Source organism: Notothenia coriiceps, unplaced genomic scaffold, assembly GCF_000735185.1.
Source record: "Notothenia coriiceps isolate Sejong01 unplaced genomic scaffold, NC01 NC01_scaffold00031852, whole genome shotgun sequence".
In the NCBI taxonomy this organism is placed as follows: Eukaryota; Metazoa; Chordata; class Actinopteri; order Perciformes; family Nototheniidae; genus Notothenia; species Notothenia coriiceps.
The window spans coordinates 474,768-494,750 of NW_011364553.1; the positions used below are offsets into that span (position 1 = coordinate 474,768).

The 19,983-nt window shown below is 41.9% G+C and overlaps 2 protein-coding genes across 2 annotated transcripts; one reads left to right on the plus strand and one right to left on the minus strand.

Moving 5' to 3' along the window:
* Positions 1-400: 400 nt before the first annotated feature.
* On the plus strand, positions 401-4,788 carry dhrs7 (dehydrogenase/reductase (SDR family) member 7). The gene is made up of 7 exons (XM_010788389.1): positions 401-651; positions 1,728-1,880; positions 2,018-2,124; positions 2,536-2,775; positions 3,235-3,357; positions 3,466-3,681; positions 4,495-4,788. The coding sequence occupies exons 1-7, from the start codon at positions 522-524 to the stop codon at positions 4,534-4,536; spliced, it is 1,011 nt and encodes a 336-aa protein (XP_010786691.1). The 5' UTR covers positions 401-521; the 3' UTR covers positions 4,537-4,788.
* Positions 4,789-4,831: 43 nt separating this feature from the next.
* pcnx4 (pecanex 4) lies at positions 4,832-16,166 on the minus strand. Its single transcript, XM_010788390.1, has 11 exons — positions 16,038-16,166; positions 14,329-15,103; positions 14,043-14,222; positions 12,579-13,120; positions 12,346-12,446; positions 10,871-10,993; positions 9,718-10,078; positions 8,204-8,307; positions 6,588-7,693; positions 6,104-6,290; positions 4,832-5,923 (listed from the first exon to the last, which is right to left on the minus strand). The coding sequence occupies exons 2-11, from the start codon at positions 15,024-15,026 to the stop codon at positions 5,672-5,674; spliced, it is 3,654 nt and encodes a 1,217-aa protein (XP_010786692.1). The 5' UTR covers positions 15,027-15,103; positions 16,038-16,166; the 3' UTR covers positions 4,832-5,671.
* Between the last annotated feature and the right edge of the window lie 3,817 nt (positions 16,167-19,983).

Sequence of the window (19,983 nt, forward strand, 5' to 3'; positions counted from 1 at the left end):
TAATGCATAGGATATTCGCGCACCGCAATATCACGTGCAGGGCTGCCTTGACTAGGTTTTCCCGAGTGGAGGCTGGCTTGACCGCAGTCGTTAACTGCACCTACATTGTTGTACTGAGAAGGGAGAAGGCGGGGTTGTTGACGGGGTCAAAACTGCTAATTTTACCCAGGTCCTTATTGCAAGAAAATCTGGTCATAACTGAATTTGCTAAAGAAATACAGACTAATATGTAGCCTAAATACAACCTCAAAATCCACTGGATTGCCTTTATAATTATGATTTATTGATTAAGAATAAAAAAAATAACATGGGACTGGCTTCACACCTAGAATGTTAATGTATCTAGTGTTGGTGCTGTCTGGTGGCCGTTGCTTCTGACATGCGCCGAGCTTTAGTTTTGAAAATATCCGAGCGGAAGTGACGTTGTATCCTTAAACTGCAGTATTGTTTTGGCTGAAGCTTTAATATGCAGTAGTAGCTACTGAATTTAAACCATAACTGTATTCATTTAGTTTCAACCAATGGACTGTTGCATTGTAACTGCACTGGGGAGTTTTGCATCACTTTATGCACTTCTTCACTTCGTGTGTTTTATTTTCGCGGATGCAGACTTCACTCTGCTGTGGTCGAGTCTGTTCGGACACAGACCAGGTGAGATAACCTGTCATGACTCCCAATGAGTCCCTTTTCCTATTAACAAACAACGAAATGTACCCGTTTGAAATTCAAAGCTGGCATCTCATTTCCATAAATCTCCCAACAAGTTATCGTTGCACGCACAATGTCCACCGTTAAAGAGTAACTAGCTAGCTGTTGACGTGTGACCCATGTTACTCACCATGTGCTATTGAGGTCCTCAGAGATCAAACTCCACTTTGATATATACGTATAGTGTTCTCAATCACCCCAGTTTAGCTGATGCACATCCGGGATTCACTTTCACATGTTTTCCCACACCAACGCTGAGTTAATGCATAATATGACATACATTTTGTCAAGTGTGTGACTTTATTTATTTTTTATTTTGTTAAGCCAAAGCAAGGACTCTAACCCTAAAGGTCCAACATTTCCACATTAATTAAAATACTACCACTACTGCCAGTATATTTTTTACTAAGGTTTTTTAAACTCCCAAATGTCAATATCTCATCAACCTCAACATTCCAGCTACGGTTAGACTATAATTGCTCCTGTTGGAGTTTGTGTAGGATTCATTTTTTCTGTGGTGGCCAAGGTTACACAAGTTTTAACTTTTATACTTTTGGAATTTGCCATTTAAGAAATGCTTCTCATTTTTGAAAAGATCCTTTACGTTTTTATAATGAACACATTCTTCACTGCAAATATTTACCATTGCTTTCAAATAAATGTTGTTGAATAAAAAGTCAAATATTTGTAGGTACAAAGTAGCAGAAAGTAAATGTTACTTTTCACCACTATTAACGTCAACACACATAGGTAATAGGTAAACATGGGGCACCAAATAAAAAACCTTGATACAATTGTATTGTATATAGCTAAGATGGTTTGTGTAAGCAATATGACTTGTTCTTCTGGAATTATTTTTGGTAAAATTGGGTTAAAAAGACATATCTGTCCTTATTTTACTTGCGATGTTCATGCTAGGATAATAGATCCAGTGGTCGTCTGTCCTTTTCTTTTTAAAAGGAGTTGATGTTGAGTAGCCTACAGCTGAAATTAATTTCCCCCCCTCGTTTGTTAACCAGAGAGTAAGCTGAAGGGGCTGGTGGTGTGGATCACAGGAGCCTCCAGTGGAATTGGAGAGGAGCTGGCCTACCAGCTGGCAAAGTGCGGCTCACGCCTCATTCTGTCTGCACGGCGCGAGGATGAGCTGAATAGAGTGAAACGTGGCTGTTTAGGTGAGGGAAGTTTCAAAGTTCTTTTTCAAGCTATTTTATCCCCTCGTTAGAAAATCCTATGGCAGAGTATTCATTTGACTTTCATTCAGTCTTCCTTTGTTGTGACTAGCTCAATTATTTGTGTCATTTACTTTAAGAGCGCTCCAACCTCCAGGATGCAGATGTACTTGTTCTTCCACTTGATTTGTTGGAGAGAACATCACATGAGGAAAAAACCAAAGCTGCGATTCAGTCCTTTGGACATGTAAGGCCACTGCAATCACTCTTATAATACAATGTGTTTTCACACTGCAAGTGTTTCACTGCAACAGGGTCATTTCTAATGAATTATCAAAGCTATCATTTGGGAGAGGAACATTCTTTAGTTTGTTGTTTTTAGCTGGTGATATTGTCATTTTGTTATTTTTTAATAATGAGTTAAAATAAATTATAATATTCAGGTTTCTGGATTTCACTTCTATTATAGACATCCTCTTGTCTTGTTGGAAGGAAGGTATATTCAATCCTTAAACATTTCACTTTACTGTGCATTAGTCTTTAAACTCAAATGTGACTATGACCAAGTCAAAGCAGTTTCTCCATGCATCTACATGTAAAAGGAATTCAAATCATGCTGTTTTGCTATTCTCTGGTTTTGTCCACTTTTCCTCTTCAGATTGATGTCCTAATTAACAATGGCGGCCGAAGCCAGCGCTCTCTGTGCTTGGAGACCAGTTTTGATGTGTATCAGGCTCTGATGGAGCTCAACTTCCTGGGTACGGTCTCCATCACCAAGCAGGTGCTGCCTCACATGACGCAGCGCGGCAGCGGGAGCATCGTGACCGTCAGCAGCTTGGTCGGCATCGCCGGGGCGCCCCTGGCAACCGGATACTCTGCCAGCAAACATGCTCTTCAGGTGAAGGGAATACATTATGCTATATTATTGACTAATGATATAAATTGTTGTATACTTTTTTTTTTAAAACGTTTTTCTATTTTCCTTATTAATTATTTTTATATTTTTGTAGTACAATGCACACACTTTTAAAGAAGTATTTACTTTTAACCCTAACTTCTCAATGTATATATATTTTGATTCTAAAATGGAGCACCTGTAAGGATTCTGAGATAGCAGCTGTTGGATCAGAGCCAAAATAGTCACAAAACATTATATTTCTTTCCAATTCAATTTCTCCAGTGTCTTCAGACTGTATTAACAGATTTAGGATACTTAATCACAGAACAGCAGGTGTAGTTTATCTGGATCTCTTCTTAACTTAATTAGTTCTATACGTGAAACAAACACCTTTTACAGCTGATCCGCTGTCCGGGCCTTTGTGTGTACTACTGCTGATTGTAACTGTTTTGTTTACAGGGTTTCTTTAATTCCCTTCGGACTGAGCTGACTGAATTTCCAAACATACTCATCAGCACCGTGCTGCCCGGGCCTGTGCAATCACAAATTGTCCAAAATGCCTTCACAGAGGAACTGACAAGGGTATTCAGTAAAGAGCTTGTGATTTTTAACATAATGCTGTGTGTAATATGACCATAGCTATTTTAGTTGTGCGTTTACAGTAACACATTTTCCTTCTTTTTTCCTAAGCCTGTGGCTGCAGCTGGTAACCAGGAGTACAAGATGGCAACCAGTCGCTGTGTGCGTCTAATGCTGGTGGGAATTGCCAATAATGTGAAGGAAATGTGGATTGCAAAGCAGCCCTTCCTCCTGTTTTACTACACCTGGCAGTACGCTCCCACATTTGCCTGGTTCATCACAAACCTCTTGGGCAAAAAAAGAGTGCAGCATTTCAAAGCGGGTCTGGTAGGTATTTAATCTAATTTGAGGAAACCTTTGTGTACAAGGTCAATATAATGTTTTTTTTTCCCATTTTCACCAAACACGTGAAAAAGACCATTTGGGTGTACCATGCGTATGTATGACCTTCAAAAACCTCCCTGTTATACTGCATAATTAATTTTCTTAATGTATTAACACCTGGTCAAATTCAGATAAAAAAGCTGACTGGTCAGAAGCTCTCACATGATGAGCTGTTTCTGTGTGTTGGGCCTTGCTTTTGCATTGGGTACGGTTGACCTTGCTCTGTTAGAATTGGGACCGGGGCATTCTCACTGTGTGAAAGGACTTAAAATACTTGAACAAAGCAGAAGGAGGCCGACACTATGCAGAGCAGTGTCTCAACAGCTGGGGGCCTCAGCTGTTACTGACCTTGCTTGACTCTAAATGGAAGACGACGGTGGCTGGGGTATAACAGTGAGCATGACTACCTCCCCGCGGTGCCGACTGACTGACCAGTGTGCCTGTTGGCCTCTGCTGGACAGCGACAGCGACAGCTGGGGGCCGCAAAGAAAGGTCATGTTCCAACTGGCCAGACATAGCAGCGTCACATGCTTCTGTAGGACTGGGACGTGTACTCATGACACAATAAGACCAAATTGACACTTATCCTTAACAGTGAAGTCGCTGGTGTTTAGGGCAATATCACAGCCACGCTTGTGACTACCACACAATAACTCTAGAATTAAAAAATGTTACCAGTGAATGCAGATAGTTTTCATGTTTTGATTTCATGTACAGTGTTCACACTGAACTAACAGCTGGCCGTTTGTTTTGCAGGATGCAGACTCTGCATACTTCACCAAGCCCAAGACCTCCTGAGAATCACATCGTCAAGAAGAAACACGTTTATTGCATTCCTGATATTCAACCTTGAAATTATATGGGGTTTCCGCAGAATGTGGGACTTTGCTTTCATCTTAAAAAGGAAAATATTTTGCACGGCACAACTGATTTTAAGCACAGCCAAGGCAGGGTGTAATAAACAAATTCACATTTTTTCATTATGCTTAGCTCTGATGTAAAGTAAACCCTTTACTTTTGAATGACTAATAAAAAAAAGTTTGGATCATTTTTTCTGCCCTCGCAACGTCGTTTAGTAAAACAGTAACAAAAACAGTTTTGCAAAGCTATTTTATTATAAGTTTATACCGGTAAACATATAAAAATCAACAATATGTACAAGAGAATATGGACAAATTCATTTCACTTTTCATTCTAAATTGTAAACAAGTGGGTTGTAAAGAAAACGATAGCACTAAACACATTACATACAGCAAGACATACCCAAGGCACATCCTTGATATTTTAGCAAAACATTAAAATTCTGGTGTCATGTAGAGGGGAGGTGGGAAAATAGATTCACTTTCTTTCAAAGCACAAACATCTATAAACAAACCACAAAGCGTATGTGCTTCACTGGAAACCCACAAGGGATATTTTTCTCTTTTTGAATGTGCTGTTCTAGGAGGTAGTTCACACTGTTAGTTAATGTGTTTTGTCACAACGTTTTGCAACTTGCAGGCGAGTACAGTGGTGATGCCACTGACTCTTTCTCTGTGGTGCAGGAAATGAAGGAACCCCACACTTTTTCAACTTATTCAAGACTACAGCTTCAAAAGTAAAACTCAAATTGTTGGAAGTTTTCTCTTTGCTTTGCTGCAGTTTCCACATGACCCCGTAACCCTTAACTTTGAAGGTGGACATTTTGCTGTGGTAGTACCGACTGAAAAGCATCCTCCGGTTGTACAAATAGCTTACTCGACAGAGCGGGGGGGGCCCACGTACAAAGGCTGAGTTCTGACCGCAGCGGCCTGGGTTTGAATCTGAAAGTTGCTGCCTTTTTCTGTATCTAAAACCCAATAACGCCTTAAAGATGGAAAAAAATCTTTAAAAATAGACATCTTCTTTACTTTCACATAGTGTTTTCAGCAGAAAAGGCAGAAGAAACCACAGGTCAGAGGCAGGGGAAGTGAAGAGGGGCTGAGGAGTAAATGGGGTATCCTAGAGGGGGGTCAGCTGCCTGAACAGTTAGGTTCCTTAGCATGAAGGGGTGAGCCTGGATGCTGTAGCGCTCCTCGTCGTCATTAGTGGCATACAGGAGCTCCCAGGACAGGTTCGCCCACTGGCCTCGCACCCCCTCTCCATTCAGACGCCCCACCTGCACCAGCTGCTCCTGCAGGGACAGAACTCTCCCGGTGTACGTACCCTGTGCACACAATCATACCGTTTTTAAACACGCAAAATTGGCTCTAAATTGCCATTTTAAATACCCTCAATAGTTTTTCAATGACAGGATAAGAAAAAGCTGCAGGTAAAGTATCAATAGATGTACTTTTATATTTTTGTAGCATAGAAAGAATGTAAAAAATAACTAGAGTGCAATTACCATAGCGAGGTCATGTCCTAGAGAGAATAGGAAAGGTTTCTCCTGAAGGACGCTGTCGTGCCAGCCTTTCTCCGTCACCAGGCCGATGTACCAATCTCTTTCATACTCCTCCAAGGTGCTGAACAATTCCTCAGGGGACTCCATGGGCCCGAGACTCGCTTGATCAAACAGCAGCTTGAAACTGAACCTGAAGGTAAACAAAACCATAGTTCCATAATTCAATGAAATATTCATATTTGTTCCACTACATAGACATAACACAATTAACTGATTATATAAAAGAGAGATAACAAGTCACAGGAATAGAAATCTAGCTGGCATACAAAACACATATTACAAAATATATAAATTTACTTTAATAATGTATTATCCATGCTTACTTAATACCTACTCAATATATAACTACTAGTTATTATGACTATTGTTCTTTGAAATGTCGGTTACTAGTTACTAAAACCCAGAGACTTGTATCTGCCACTGTTACCTGAAAGCCCGAAGTGCGAGCTGGTAAAGTTCTTTACTTGAGGAGAGCCAGTCGAGTCCTTCAGTCCACGGTATGTCTCCACAATAGAGTCTGTAGACGTAGCTGGGGCTGGTGAAGGCAGACTCCGCCCCCACTGATATGAGACATGAAAGTGCAACCTGTGCATGAAGCTCTTTCAAAGCTTCGTCCTCCTTCAGCGCTTTGGTCATTTGTTCAGAGGTCTCGCCCTGAACAGCAGACCCAAACTGGCCCAAGCTGAACCGAAACCAGTCCTCAGGAAACAGAGTCCTGAGCTGCAGCAGGCGGGACGGCAGCAGAGGGGCAGTCCTCCACCCGGTCGGCAAGTTGAACACCTCCGACTGAGGGCAGCTGAAGTTCAGCTGAGGGAGAGAGCCAGGACTCTCTCTGAAGACCTCAGGGTTACGCCCTTTATCCACGGCTGGCATCCCGATGCCCAGACCCAGAGGCTGCAGAGGCTGCAGAGCAGAAAGAGCCATGTTTTCAAAAAGGCTGTCCATCTCCACGGAGCCTGGCAGAGAGGCGCCCGTCTGCAGCGCCACGAGTCCAGGCTGGGCCTCTGCGGTCACCAACGCCACCGTCCGTCTGGCCGGTTGAGGACCAAACAGGTCATCCTCATCTGACCAATCCCCAAAGGACGTCAGACTGGAGCTGTCCTGTCTGAATCTGAGAGAAGACACGTTGGATTCCACCACGACGGCCTCAGGTGGTTGGTTAGAAGTTGTCTGGGCAAAGGTGGAGGACTGGGACTTCCTGCCTCCAGCGCCGGGCCCTTCTTCTCCGCTCCATATAAATCCTTTATGTTTCTGCACACAGTATCTGAGCAGCAACCAGACCAGTGCTTTCAGAAATTCATCCTGAAGTTTCCTCAAGTTGTCGTGAGAGTCGATGATGCCAGAGAGCACATTTCGGGCGTCAGAGTAGACTCGCACTGTAAGGGCAGCGCAAGGGGTGAGGGCGTTCCCCCAGTGCAGGTTCAAGCCCTGAGTGAAGCCAAGCCGCTCAGGACGCTCAAAAGCGGCCTCGAACACCTCGTCAACCCTACGAGCCTCCACTGTGTGGCAAGATGTCTCCTGGAGCTCCAGACCCTGTAACAAACCACATGGCACATGTAATATTGCACACATGTAACACATCTAATCTTGCAAAGGACTGCTGTGATTTTTAAAGGAAACATTCAACCCCAAAATCATTATTTGTATATCTATTACTAACCTAAGGTTACCCTGAATTCCTAAAGGAAACATTTTTTATGCCTTCACGGTGAACGAAGGATAATACAAATTATTACAAAATCTTGAGGAATATGAGTTTAACACTAGCCTCACTGTATCAACACATTTACAAATAACTCACTATAGCACGAGACAAGGCTGACAGGCAGGTAGGCCATCCAATTATTTTAGCCGGGCCGGCTCAGATGATGCACCACGGCTTCCACAGATGACATTTTTTTTATTAAACTAAAGTATTTTCGTTTATTGAGAGATTCTTTGTTCACCGTGGAGGCATGGTAGAAAGAAAAGTTATCTTGTAGAAGTAACGCAGGTTGAGTAATTGAAGTTTTACTAAAATAGATATGGAGAAAGACACCGTACCTTAATGTTGACTGTACAGTAGCCATATCCTCTCTCCAGGATCATTATCCAAACCATACGGTCCTGAAAGCGCCCAAGAAAATGAGAGCCTGGGGCTAAAGAACCTACAGAGGGGGAAGAACATCATCAGCCATCCATGCCGCAAGATGTGATCTGTAAGTCGAGAGCAGAGAAATGGTGCACATTCTTTTCATTTCGCATCAGCCCTGCGTCCCTCTGCTGAATACGTGGAGAACATTACTACTGGATCAGCTGCAGGGAGACGCGTACCATCACAGTCGTACAGGAAGGCCATGATCCTGTTTTAACTGGCTGACTGCACAGAGATCTAAATATTACATCTATCTTAGCCAGAGCTTTCCATTAGTCTCTAAAAATGCAGGCGGAAGACAGACGTTTATTTCAACTCAGATGGACAGAAATGAAAAAGGGTGATGGAGGCTTTTGTTTAAAGTTGACTAGTGTTTGCTTGGCTCAAGAACGAAAAATGTCATGTCCCATAACGACATCTCGGAATAGTCCTAGCCGCTACCTCATGATGGGAAGTGACAAGCTGGGAAGACTCCTTTCCCGCTCACTGCTCCACGGCCCCCAGTGCGAGGAAAGCAAGAGAACACTACAAACTGCCATCGTTACACTGCGAGCATCAACCTAACAAGCGCTTGTTCTGCATTATACATCACAGCTACAGCACCGGGGGCTAGGGAAAAACAAGATTGAGTGATGACATCACCTCAGCAGTTTTATTCAGTTTTAAATCATCAGTCCATAAATAATATTTCTCTACTTGCATCGTTTATTCCTCTTGCCCTCTCCTGATGGTGCACAGCTAACAACATCCTAGCAGCAGCTCCGTTTGGCCTAAGAGTATTACGCGGTTAATGGTGTGGAAACATTTGGATGTAATGAATACAGATCAGACCTATTTTTTTTGGGTCACTTCACAGGAAGCTCAACTGGATCATGCAAGCTCGCATTACTGCCAGCAAAAAAGAGCTGCTCACAACAACATTCCTCTTATTAATAAACCATACGATGGTTCACTGCACTCCGAACAGCAAACTGTCCCTACTTGAACCACAGGAGGATTCAGTCACTGCAATTATAGCACCGTCAAACCACATTGTATACAAATAATAATTGTTATTATAATAATAATAAAATGAACATGTACTGTGAATGTTGTTGGAGCTGTATACTGGCGTTTGTACTGCTGTGGAATGTAAAAATAATTAATTAATATGTAACTTAAAGCTAAATAAAAAAAGAACAACACACAATGCTATCACTTAAAAATATAGTCAAAATACACTGATAATCAATAGTTAATTAATTAATATTAAATCAGATAGATGTGTAGATCGTATAATATTAATAATAATACTATTATTATTATAATAATAACATTATAGTATAAATACTAAACTAATTAACTGTGATTACTTAAAATATCAAAAACATTTAACAGAAGAAAAAAAAGCCACCATAGAAAGTAGACATAACGTGCTTATTACCCAGGGAGCCTCTTGCGAAGGCCGTCCTCAGAGCAGACGCCAGACTCGTACTCATCTGCTGGTAGAAGATGGAGTCCGGGCAGGGGCAGGCGGTCCCCACGGGGCCTGGCCAACTGCGCTGAGGCCTGGGGAACCCCACCAGGAAGATGGGCAGGGTGAAGAGGGGCAGCAGAGGGGCGGAGAGCAGGGCAGACAGGGTCACCACCAGCAGCAGCAGCGGGCACAGGGAGGCGTTCAGGGCCAGGAGGGTCCCAGCCGACTGACGCCGCTGCTTCTTCTCCGTCCAAGATGTCACCAACACAGTCAGGGTGAACTTTAGCTTGGAGAGGAACTGGGTCACTCTGTCGAGCAGCAGGCCCACCTGGAAGAACATGGAGAGCACTGATCTACTGAACCACCAATATGTCAGCCGAGGTTTGTGTAATATACATTTAGTTTGAGCTATTGTGTGCTTCATTCCTTATCTTACTATGTTATTTAGGTTACATTATTTTATTCTAATATAGAAGGGTGTGGGATATTTTAATGGAAATACTTAAAGGTCCCATGTCATGGCCATTTCTACTGATCATAATTCCGTTGTTGAGGTATACTAGAATAGATTTACATTGTTCAATGTTCCAAAATCACATTGGTTTTCTCATACAGCATCTCTGTATCATTTGGACCTGGGTATGGTCACGTCACTTTACTCAGGAAGAAAAAAATGGAAAAAGAGAAATCTCAAACGAGGTATTCTGGGGCAGCATAGACAGGTATTTTCTGTGTTAGAGTTTTACTCGCTACAGGGTTTACTTTGAGGGTTTGTGACTCTGCAGTAGGGCTGATAGATTAATAACCATTCATTTATTCTTCCTAGTTTTCATTCAGGCTAGGGTTGTTTCTTTATACCTGTTCTTTGCTTACCTAAAAATGTTTTGCATATGTTGGAAAAAAATGGTGTCAGTACCAAAAGTGATTTTCTAAGTTTGAGTTTGAAGCAAGCTAGATCCAAAATGCCAAATGTTGCTAATTTTTTTAATCCAATGAATGTCATCAGTTAAGAGCGCTGTTCAGATCTACAGTTGTGTGAGATGTGGCGGCACTGGGAAAATGTAGGCCTGCAGATTATAATTTGGGGTGGAAAGAAGAGGTAAACTAATGATGACCTCACCAGCAGAAGCTGAACTCCAGTGCCCAGGTTATCCCAACCTGGCAGCATGCTGTTTCCAGCTGCGAGACGCACCAAGACCACCACTACCATCTGCACCAGAGCATCCTCTGAGTTCTGCCACACCTGCACGGCAACAAAGGGCAGGCATAAAAATCAAGACATTTCAGATAAAAAATAAATAAGATACAGTGAGGCAAAAAAGTATTTAGTCAGCCACCAATTGTGCAAGTTCTCCCACTTAAAAAGATGAGAGAGAGGCCTGTAATTTTCATCCTAGGTATACCTCAACTATGAGAGACAAAATGAGAAGAAAAAAATTGAAATGCTTGAAATGCTTCTTACGAAGCCACTGCTTCGTTGCCCGGGCGGTGTGTTTGGGATCATGGTCATGCTGAAANTTTGCAAATTATGGTGGAAAATAAGTATTTGGTCAATAACAAAAGTTCATCTCAATACTTTGTTATATACCCTTTGTTGGCAATGACAGAGGTCAAACGTTTTCTGTAAGTCTTCACAAGGTTTTCACACACTGTTGCTGGTATTTTGGCCCATTCCTCCATGCAGATCTCCTCTAGAGCAGTGATGTTTTGGGGCTGTCGCTGGGCAACACAGACTTTCAACTCCCTCCAAAGATTTTCTATGGGGTTGAGATCTGGAGACTGGCTTGGCCACTCCAGGACCTTGAAATGCTTCTTACGAAGTCACTCCTTCGTTGCCCGGGCGGTGTGTTTGGGATCATTGTCATGCTGAAAGACCCAGCCACGTTTCATCTTCAATGCCCTTGCTGATGGAAGGAGGTTGTCACTCAAAATCTCACGATACATGGCCCCATTCATTCTTTCCTTTACACGGATCAGTCGTCCTGGTCCCTTTGCAGAAAAACAGCCCCAAAGCATGATGTTTCCACCCCCATGTTTCACAGTAGGTATGGNATTTTGTTTCTGGTGTCCTTTGACAGCTCTTTGGTCTTGGCCATAGTGGAGTTTGGAGTGTGACTGTTTGAGGTTGTGGACAGGTGTCTTTTATACTGATAACGAGTTCAAACCGGTGCCATTAATACAGTTAACAAGTGGAGGACAGAGGAGGCTCTTAAAGAAGAAGTTACAGGTCTGTGAGAGCCAGAAATCTTGTTTGTTTGTTATTGACCAAATACTTATTTTCCACCATAATTTGCAAATAAATTCTTTAAAAATCAGACAGTCATTTTCTGGATTTTTTTTTCTCATTTTGTCTCTCATAGTTGAGGTATACCTAGGATGACAATTACAGGCCTCTCTCATCTTTTTAAGTGGGACAACTTGCACAATTGGTGGCTGACTAAATACTTTTTTGCCCCACTGTATGTGAATTTCTTTGCTGGCTAAATTAGGATTTGGTCTGTAGATACTTTAATAGGTCTTATTGTGAGTATTTGTTTGTGCATGTTATGTCCACATTAATACACAGCTTGTGAGAAAGAGTAAGTGGGAACATACCAATCTGAAGGCTCGTGTGAATCCCACACTGAGGGACACCCTGTGGAGCAGCTGGAGAGATTTGTCCATAGACAGGAAAGCAATCATTGCAAATGGAGACACTGCAAAGTAAAACACAGAGTAGGTTAAAATCAAAAACACATTCACATTCAGAGCCATGTTGTTTTCTCTCCTGACAGAGATTTAAAGCATGGAGAACATCAGACTTTAAACACTAATTGAAATGAGCTCACCGAGATAAAGAAGGACTCTTCTGATTGCTGCTGCAAAATATAAACCTCTGCTCCTCTGCTTGAAAGTCTGCACACTGTTCATGCCTTTAGGGTACAGGGGATTAAGGAACACCCCTCCAAATACATATGCCCCCTGGATTTCTCTGAGAGTCCAACAGAGGCCAAACAGACCCAGGAGGAGGTAGCTGACAGGACCTTGGGGTCCCGTAACCAGGCCCTGCGGCTGGGCTGAACCGAGGAAGTGATGCAGCAGCCCTGCCTCTGCCATCGCCACCAGGAACACGCTCAGATAGAGCAGCAGCTCCCTGAAGCCCAGATTCCAGCCAAAGGAACTGGGAGGAGGAGGAGGTGGCGACCCACCTCTGCGAAAACCATGGTCCCCGAAGGCTGCTCTGGGACGTCTGCAGAGTGTGCCAACCTGGCTGAGGTCCAGGCTCAGCAGAAATCCCGTGGAGACGGAGAAGAGAACCACACCCAGTGTTGACGGGATGAAGTAATTGGACACAGCTACGCTGGCAGATATGGCGAACATCAACAGCAGCCTATGGGACAGCAAACACAAAATAAGGGCAAATGATACACAGGCTAATGTCACAATTGTCATTTGCATGAGAATATAAGAATGAGGCCTAGACTTCCACACATCTAACTAATCTAGAGGACATGTTTTTTTTAGTAGTGCATTATGTGCACATCCTGTTTTATCTCTTACACCCCGGCAAATGTCATGCTGTTTAATGATTGCTCCTTGTAGATGTTCATGTGAACTGCACCCTTATGACGCAGCATATACTCTTAGAGTGCTAGAGGATGCAACTATGGGATGGTAGGTCGATTGCTCTGGACACAAAGAAGTGCTGGGTGGAGTTCTTTGGATGAGAGGAAAAGCTTTCGAGAAAGCAGAAAGCAGCAATACCGAAGACTACGCAATCTGCCAGGCATGATTGAACAAGCACTGAGCTATTAATGTAAATAAACAAAAACTGTGTTTTGTTCAAATGTGTGCTTTAAAACTACTAAAGCCAATGCTTTCAATCATAATATATCTACGTATCAGGCATTTATATGAATTTAGGGGAAAACTAGATAACGTGCATAGAAATGGAAAAGGAAAACTAGATATTTGAAGTAAGAGCAAAACGTTTATATCAAAATGAGGACCAATAAACTTTAGAGGGAGAATCTAATGTTACAATTGTAATGGTCCCTAACTTTAAAAAAATAAATAAATAAATAAATGCAATAAATATTGATGATGAACACAGATTCACACACTGTACTAGATATTTTATATTAATCTAAAGGCATATGAGGAATCACATAAAAACATGCCATTGCTGATGTAGTTTTCAACAAATCTTCTGAATTAATACATTTTTGCTGATGACATGGACAAAAAATAACAACACCAGAGCAAAACTGCTGCTGAAGGCTAAGGCTGAATCATGGTCTTTCGATATGTACCTGAGGTTGCTTGACATTGGCGAGCCTCCTAAGCAAAACACCAGAGTCTGCTCCATGCCCCAGAGGAGCAGAGCATCCAGAGGGGGGAGGATACCCAGCGCCCACAGCAGAGGTAGGAAGAGGAACAGAACATGGAGAACCTGGCTGGCCAGTTGGAGCTCAGGAACAGGGCCTGAGAATCTGAATCAGAACAAGGCATGGAGATTCATTATGGCAGCAAGCACTGAAAGTATATTCCATAAGAAGACATCTAAATTAGGCAGAAAACTATTTTGGTGTTGCTCACCTGACAGCCAAGTCCACTGCAATGAAAATAAAAATGTAGAGGGGCCGGGTGAGTGGGGTGATCTCATAAGTGTCCTGTGCGTGGAAAGTGGCCGTCTCTGTGGCTGTGTTTACAATGAGGGAGTACTCTGCTATACACAGTGTGACCCAACTCAGGACAAAGACGACCATGGATATGCCGATGCTGCCGTAGAGAGCCGTCAGTCTTCCAAGGAACACATACCATGTCCCAAAGCCACAGAGCACCCCAGCTAGTACCGTGTGCAGCACCACATTCAGTCCAAACCTCTTCCCTGGGGCAATAAATCGGACAGTCTCTGGGCTGACACAGTGGGTGAATTCCACTTCCTCTTCATCTACGAGGATGTTGGGCGCACCTAGTCTCTCCACTGTGCCACTCCTCCGGGCAGCATAGAACGCCAGGGCCTGGACCCCCGCCGCAGCCCCGAACATGAGCATGCCAGCCAGCACTGTGGCGTGGAGCTCCTGCAGCAGCTTTAGCTGGCAGAGCAGAGTACCGATGCCCCCAAAAAGCCATGGTGTCAAGAACAAGACTGCCTGATTGACATAAACAAAGGGTGGGGCACAGTAGCCCAACTTGAAGCGTGGGCCCCCCAACACCGTCTGGGGGAAGCGCTTCCAGAAGAACTCCTGCTTGTACTCGTTAAGAAGGGGCACATCTGGCCCCATTCTGACCATTCCCGAAGGGGTGGCAGGTCATCTCCACCCAGCTGATGGTGGCGGTCTATTCATCGTCCCCTACACAATGAGAGTATCTGCAATGAAGCACACCTTCAGTTAGGCAATGTAGAAACAATTATTACAGACAAGAGATGTCCTCATATAATCATGTCCCTGGTCTGTGCCTCTAATGTAGTCACATCATACAATCTGTAGAAATATGATGATAGTCATTCTACGGCCAAAGGGACACAACAAAGCAAATAATATAACTTTTAAACTACGTTACTGTCAACTACGCTAGCAGTGTACTTGGATGATTTTGTATCTGCCAACTCGCTTAATACAGCTGTCAGAATATCAAAGGAATACCCCAGAATACTTTACCAGTGTTTCATATGAAGTGAGCACTGAACGTTAATAATAAGAATATTCCATTTATCTCATTACTGACTTGTAAACAACATAAATAATTGTTAAGCCATTTACAAAACAACAGAGACAGCGGGACAACCAAAAGCCAAACTGAAACCTACTTTCTTCTTCATCAATCTGATAACATAAAGTTAACGTTGACAGAGCATCCCTGAAACTCTAGTAAACAGTTTTCTTGAAGTGGTCGTTAGCACCTTAGATTACAAGTTTCAACTGAAAATGTATGTTTTAATAGCTAAAGAACCGAACATATCCCTTTGTTTAAAATGCACAACACAAAATAAGATACAACAGCAACAGCTGCTGGGTTACCATATAAACACAGAAGCAGTAGCTTCTGGTGCGCTAACGTGGGCTAACCTGTTCAAACTAGTCCCCAAGCTAGTATATAACCAAACCAGGTAATAAGCGATACGTTAATCGTTTACTGGATCTCTCTGAGTCTGTTTTTATATTTTTCCGTTAGCTAGCTATATTATTGTTAGCTAGCGATGCCAGCAAGTCTTTTCAGCTTGACTGCTTTAGCCTGCTACCACTACAGGTAAATAAGAGCAGGTTAGCATCTTGCAAGACAAGGGTGGGAGACAGACTTACCGTTAACAGCAGAATAACCAACCGCAGGTACTCGTTGTGTAAAATTTGACGATATATGATTTATGATGATGAAACGAGCGGAAATTGCAAGCATTAAAATAAGCTGCGAGCTAACCGCTTGAAAGCAAAGCAACATCATACACAAACCAATTGAGAACCAATAGGAGTGGAGAGTAGGGAAGAGCGCGTCCTCTGATTGGCTCAAAAAGTATAAGACCCGCCTGCACAACACAACCCCCCTCCCTTCAACTACACACGTTTTTTTAAACAAAAGAAAACAACACAAACACATGTTGGTTGTGTTTTAAAAGCTAAAGGAGGATGGGGTTTCAAAGACAACTAGAGCGATACTCAGATCATCCAGATGTGTTCAACAACAATAGCAGTAAAACACTGTTTTATAATGTACAGATGTGAGGCTGTGAGTTGAACCGACTGTATAGCATAACCGTGTTAGTCACATGTGCTTGGCGTGCAGAGGGTTAAAACGGCCCCAAAAATATTTGGCACCCATCTGTCATTTTTACCGTTGTTGGTCGCATAGGTGGAAGAAAAAATATTTTGATATTTTGGCAATCTGGAAGATTTTTATAGATTTTGTACAGCTTGTGTATCATTTGATTATAATTATTGACGTGTTAATGTATTCAACACTTGAATGTTGCATCTGGAAATGGTGGAGCTCCCTTTAATGCATTTTAATAAATAAATATGTCCTTAGTTACTTTCCATAACCGACTGTTGGACAACCAAAACAAAAAGGAAGGAAGAGGTGATGAATGACCAGTATAATTTGGACTCAGTCAGAATTAGATTTATTTGGGCTTTTGGAGTTATTTGATTACTCCCTGTCATTTGGGACTCCTAAAGACATTATATTCAAAAAGGAATATGAATTGCATTTATTTAAATACCAATGAACACTGAATAAGTAACACTGGGTTTACAACCAAAAACACATAAGAAATGTATTGATTGTATTGAATTTTTTCAGCAAGTCAAAGATTATTTTAAGTAAAACTAAGTGTTACTTTAAGCAACTTAACGCAGGGCACAATAAACGATTCTTTGTGAGTGCAAATCACATTTAACTGTACCGACAAAGATATTAGAAACGATACTGTTTGAAAAATGGACCAAAAATACCAGAATACAGTTACCAGAAAATACACCTCTCCTCAACGGATTTCAACCGAACAATACAAACACCATCCCTCTTTACAATTATAATTACATGAAATTACACATCCCAAGGGCTTGTTTATTCTTCTTCCCCTGAATAATTGTTCAACCTCTCACTCATCAGTATCTTTAAATCCTGAATCTTAGATGACCTCAACAACTGACATAAGATTAGAAATATGAATATTACATTCTTAATCCTTATTATCATGTTCCTAATACTAAAAGATTACATCTATGTATTTTATTATTTCATTATAATGAAAGTGGTTGTGTTTAAGTGTCTCCCCTCAAAACACGTTGATCTATTCAGAGAAAAGGAGGGCAAAGAGGAGGATCATGAATTGATCAACTAAAAAGGCCATAATATCAACACAAAGAAAGATAATAATCTGGAGCCAAGGAGATTACATTGTTGATGTTGTTGTTGTTGTTGTTGTTATTCTTCAGTGAGGCTGAGGGGATAAGGGTGAGCAGGAGGTTATGTTTCCTTGTCATCTTGAAAAGGCAATCTCTTTTCTGCGTAGAACACAATAAACCATAACAACAGAGAAGCCCTTCAGTCACGACAACATGTATCGCACCCTGTAATCCTCCCATAGCACCACTTATTTCAAATCATTGCTCCATTTTTTTTATAGCTGCCTGATGAAGATAATCAACTTGAATTAGGACTTAAGAGTCATTAAAGGAGAAGCACAAATGCAAATATCATGAAATAAAAAAGGCTGATAGCAAATTGGCTACAATTTACATAAAGCAATCCATTTGACGGGGCTCTGAAAATGGATTCTCTTTGAATTTACAAGAAAATGGTCTGTTGTTTGGTTATCCGTACCTTGTTTTTGCCCATTTCAACCACTGTGTGATTGAAATAATGTGATTAATGACACACATGTTCAATAATGGGATACGTCCAGAAGTGAAAAACAGTTTAGATTTAATGCTGTCCTCCAAAATATCTGCACAAAATAAAAGCATTTCCCTTTTCACTCTAATTGTCACTCTCACTTGTCTTTCTTTTATCTTTATTTCCTCTCTCCTTTCACTCTTTATTCTAGGGAGCCTCACAGGAAACAAATTACAGGAAAATGACAGGCGACAACAATAACTCAATGACAGATTTCAAGAGAAGCAATATGGCAAGATTGTTTTTGAAAAGAGGATGTATTTGTCGGGCTGGAAAATGAACTCTGGGACATAATATGCACCTTTTGAAGAAAAAATTATTTATATTTTCATTATCTGAATTCGTTTGCCATCAGCAGTTTAAGTGTGGGCGAATAGCATGCTTTATTTTTACAACAGCAATTCCAAGTCAAGTGAGGATGTTGATGCAACCTGAACCGAGGCACTTCTAAGCTTAATACAAACTGGTAAATATGTAATGCACAAAGAGTTTAATGTTCCATTACACGTACCAGACATAATGCTTTGATAAGCATTGCGCAAGATGCGGTGTTACATCAGCATCAAAAATCAGTCAATGTCCTCATCCCTCTCACTTCACCCACGACATCAAGCAACACTGGAACCTGAGTAGATAGCGGTGAAAACATGGTCCATTCAGCAATTATTCACAGAGTCTTGGACTAATGGTGCTCTGAATGCACAGACACAGCAAATGTAGGGAGTTAGTGGACCAGAGGTAATGGCCCCATACAGAGCATGGGTTTTTGTGTGTGTGTGTGTGTGTGTGTGTGTGTGTGTGTGTGTGTGTGTGTGTGTGTGTGTGTGTGTGTGTGTGTGTGTGTGTGTGTGTGTGTGTGTTGGTGGGGATGGGAGAAGAAGCATCATCTATAACTGATTCCCAGCAAAAACATGTCTAATTATGTATCCAGACTACAGCTGTGGAGACTCTCTTTCCCCTCTCCTCCTCTCCCAGCCGGGCTCCATATCAGGCAGATGAAAACATAACCTGTCACATTCCATCCCATTAAACCAGCTTCGAACCATGTGGTCTACTCACATGGAGGAGCGAAGAGAGGGAGCGAGAGATATAGACAGAGAGAGAGAGAGACTGGGTTCACTCAGGACTGATGAATTATTCACCATCTTTATGCAAAGAGAAACATACTGTATGTGGTGCTATAAGCATACACATAGAAAATAGCATTAAAAGCTGTTATATTCTAACATATCCATACTGCACACAGATCAAATGTGTAATTATCTTTTGAAATACCTAATGCATTAGAGAGCTCTTCCTGAGCCTCCAAATCTGTGCATTAGTTTTCTCTTTCATAATACGAGTCCATCATCTGCCATTTGATGTCAGGCAGAGCAAGGTAATGACAGTGCACTGTCATTAGCCCTGCTTAATGCTGGGAATTAACACAAATTAAGTAAAGTTAAGTACATGCATTAGAGGAGCTTGTTTGGGGAGAGCTTTTCAATTTTACTGCTGTGTTCAGCCAAGGAACACTAAACTAAGGAACACTAAACTAAAGCGCGCACACACACACACACACACACACACACACACACACACACACACACACACACACACACACACACACAATAAATGACTAGCTACAAGGCAAGAGATACAGTACGTTCATAGAGGAGGACTGATTAGCAGAGAGAGCTAATGGAGCTCTAAGGACACCTAGTGGTGGCATTTACACCACTGATCCATGAACAGTTCAGACTGGTCAGGGAAGTGAGAAAGATAATGTTGCTGCTTCTGGCTTCAACGGATTCAACGGCAGCTCCTTTAGAAAGGGTCATCTCTGAAATATTTGCTTTTGTTAAGCATATCTTT

Bases quoted from the DNA above. Each gene is read 5' to 3' on its own strand.
- dhrs7 (XM_010788389.1), top strand. From the start codon at position 522: ATGGACTGTTGCATTGTAACTGCACTGGGGAGTTTTGCATCACTTTAT. The intron at 1,881-2,017 runs GTGAGGGAAGTT...ATTTACTTTAAG, and splicing joins AGTGAAACGTGGCTGTTTAG to AGCGCTCCAACCTCCAGGAT. The intron at 2,125-2,535 runs GTAAGGCCACTG...TTTCCTCTTCAG, and splicing joins CGATTCAGTCCTTTGGACAT to ATTGATGTCCTAATTAACAA.
- pcnx4 (XM_010788390.1), bottom strand. From the start codon at position 15,026: ATGGTCAGAATGGGGCCAGATGTGCCCCTTCTTAACGAGTACAAGCAG. The intron at 12,447-12,578 runs GTGAGCTCATTT...TTTACTTTGCAG, and splicing joins AAGAGTCCTTCTTTATCTCG to TGTCTCCATTTGCAATGATT. The intron at 10,079-10,870 runs GTGAGGTCATCA...ATGTTCTTCCAG, and splicing joins CTGGAGTTCAGCTTCTGCTG to GTGGGCCTGCTGCTCGACAG.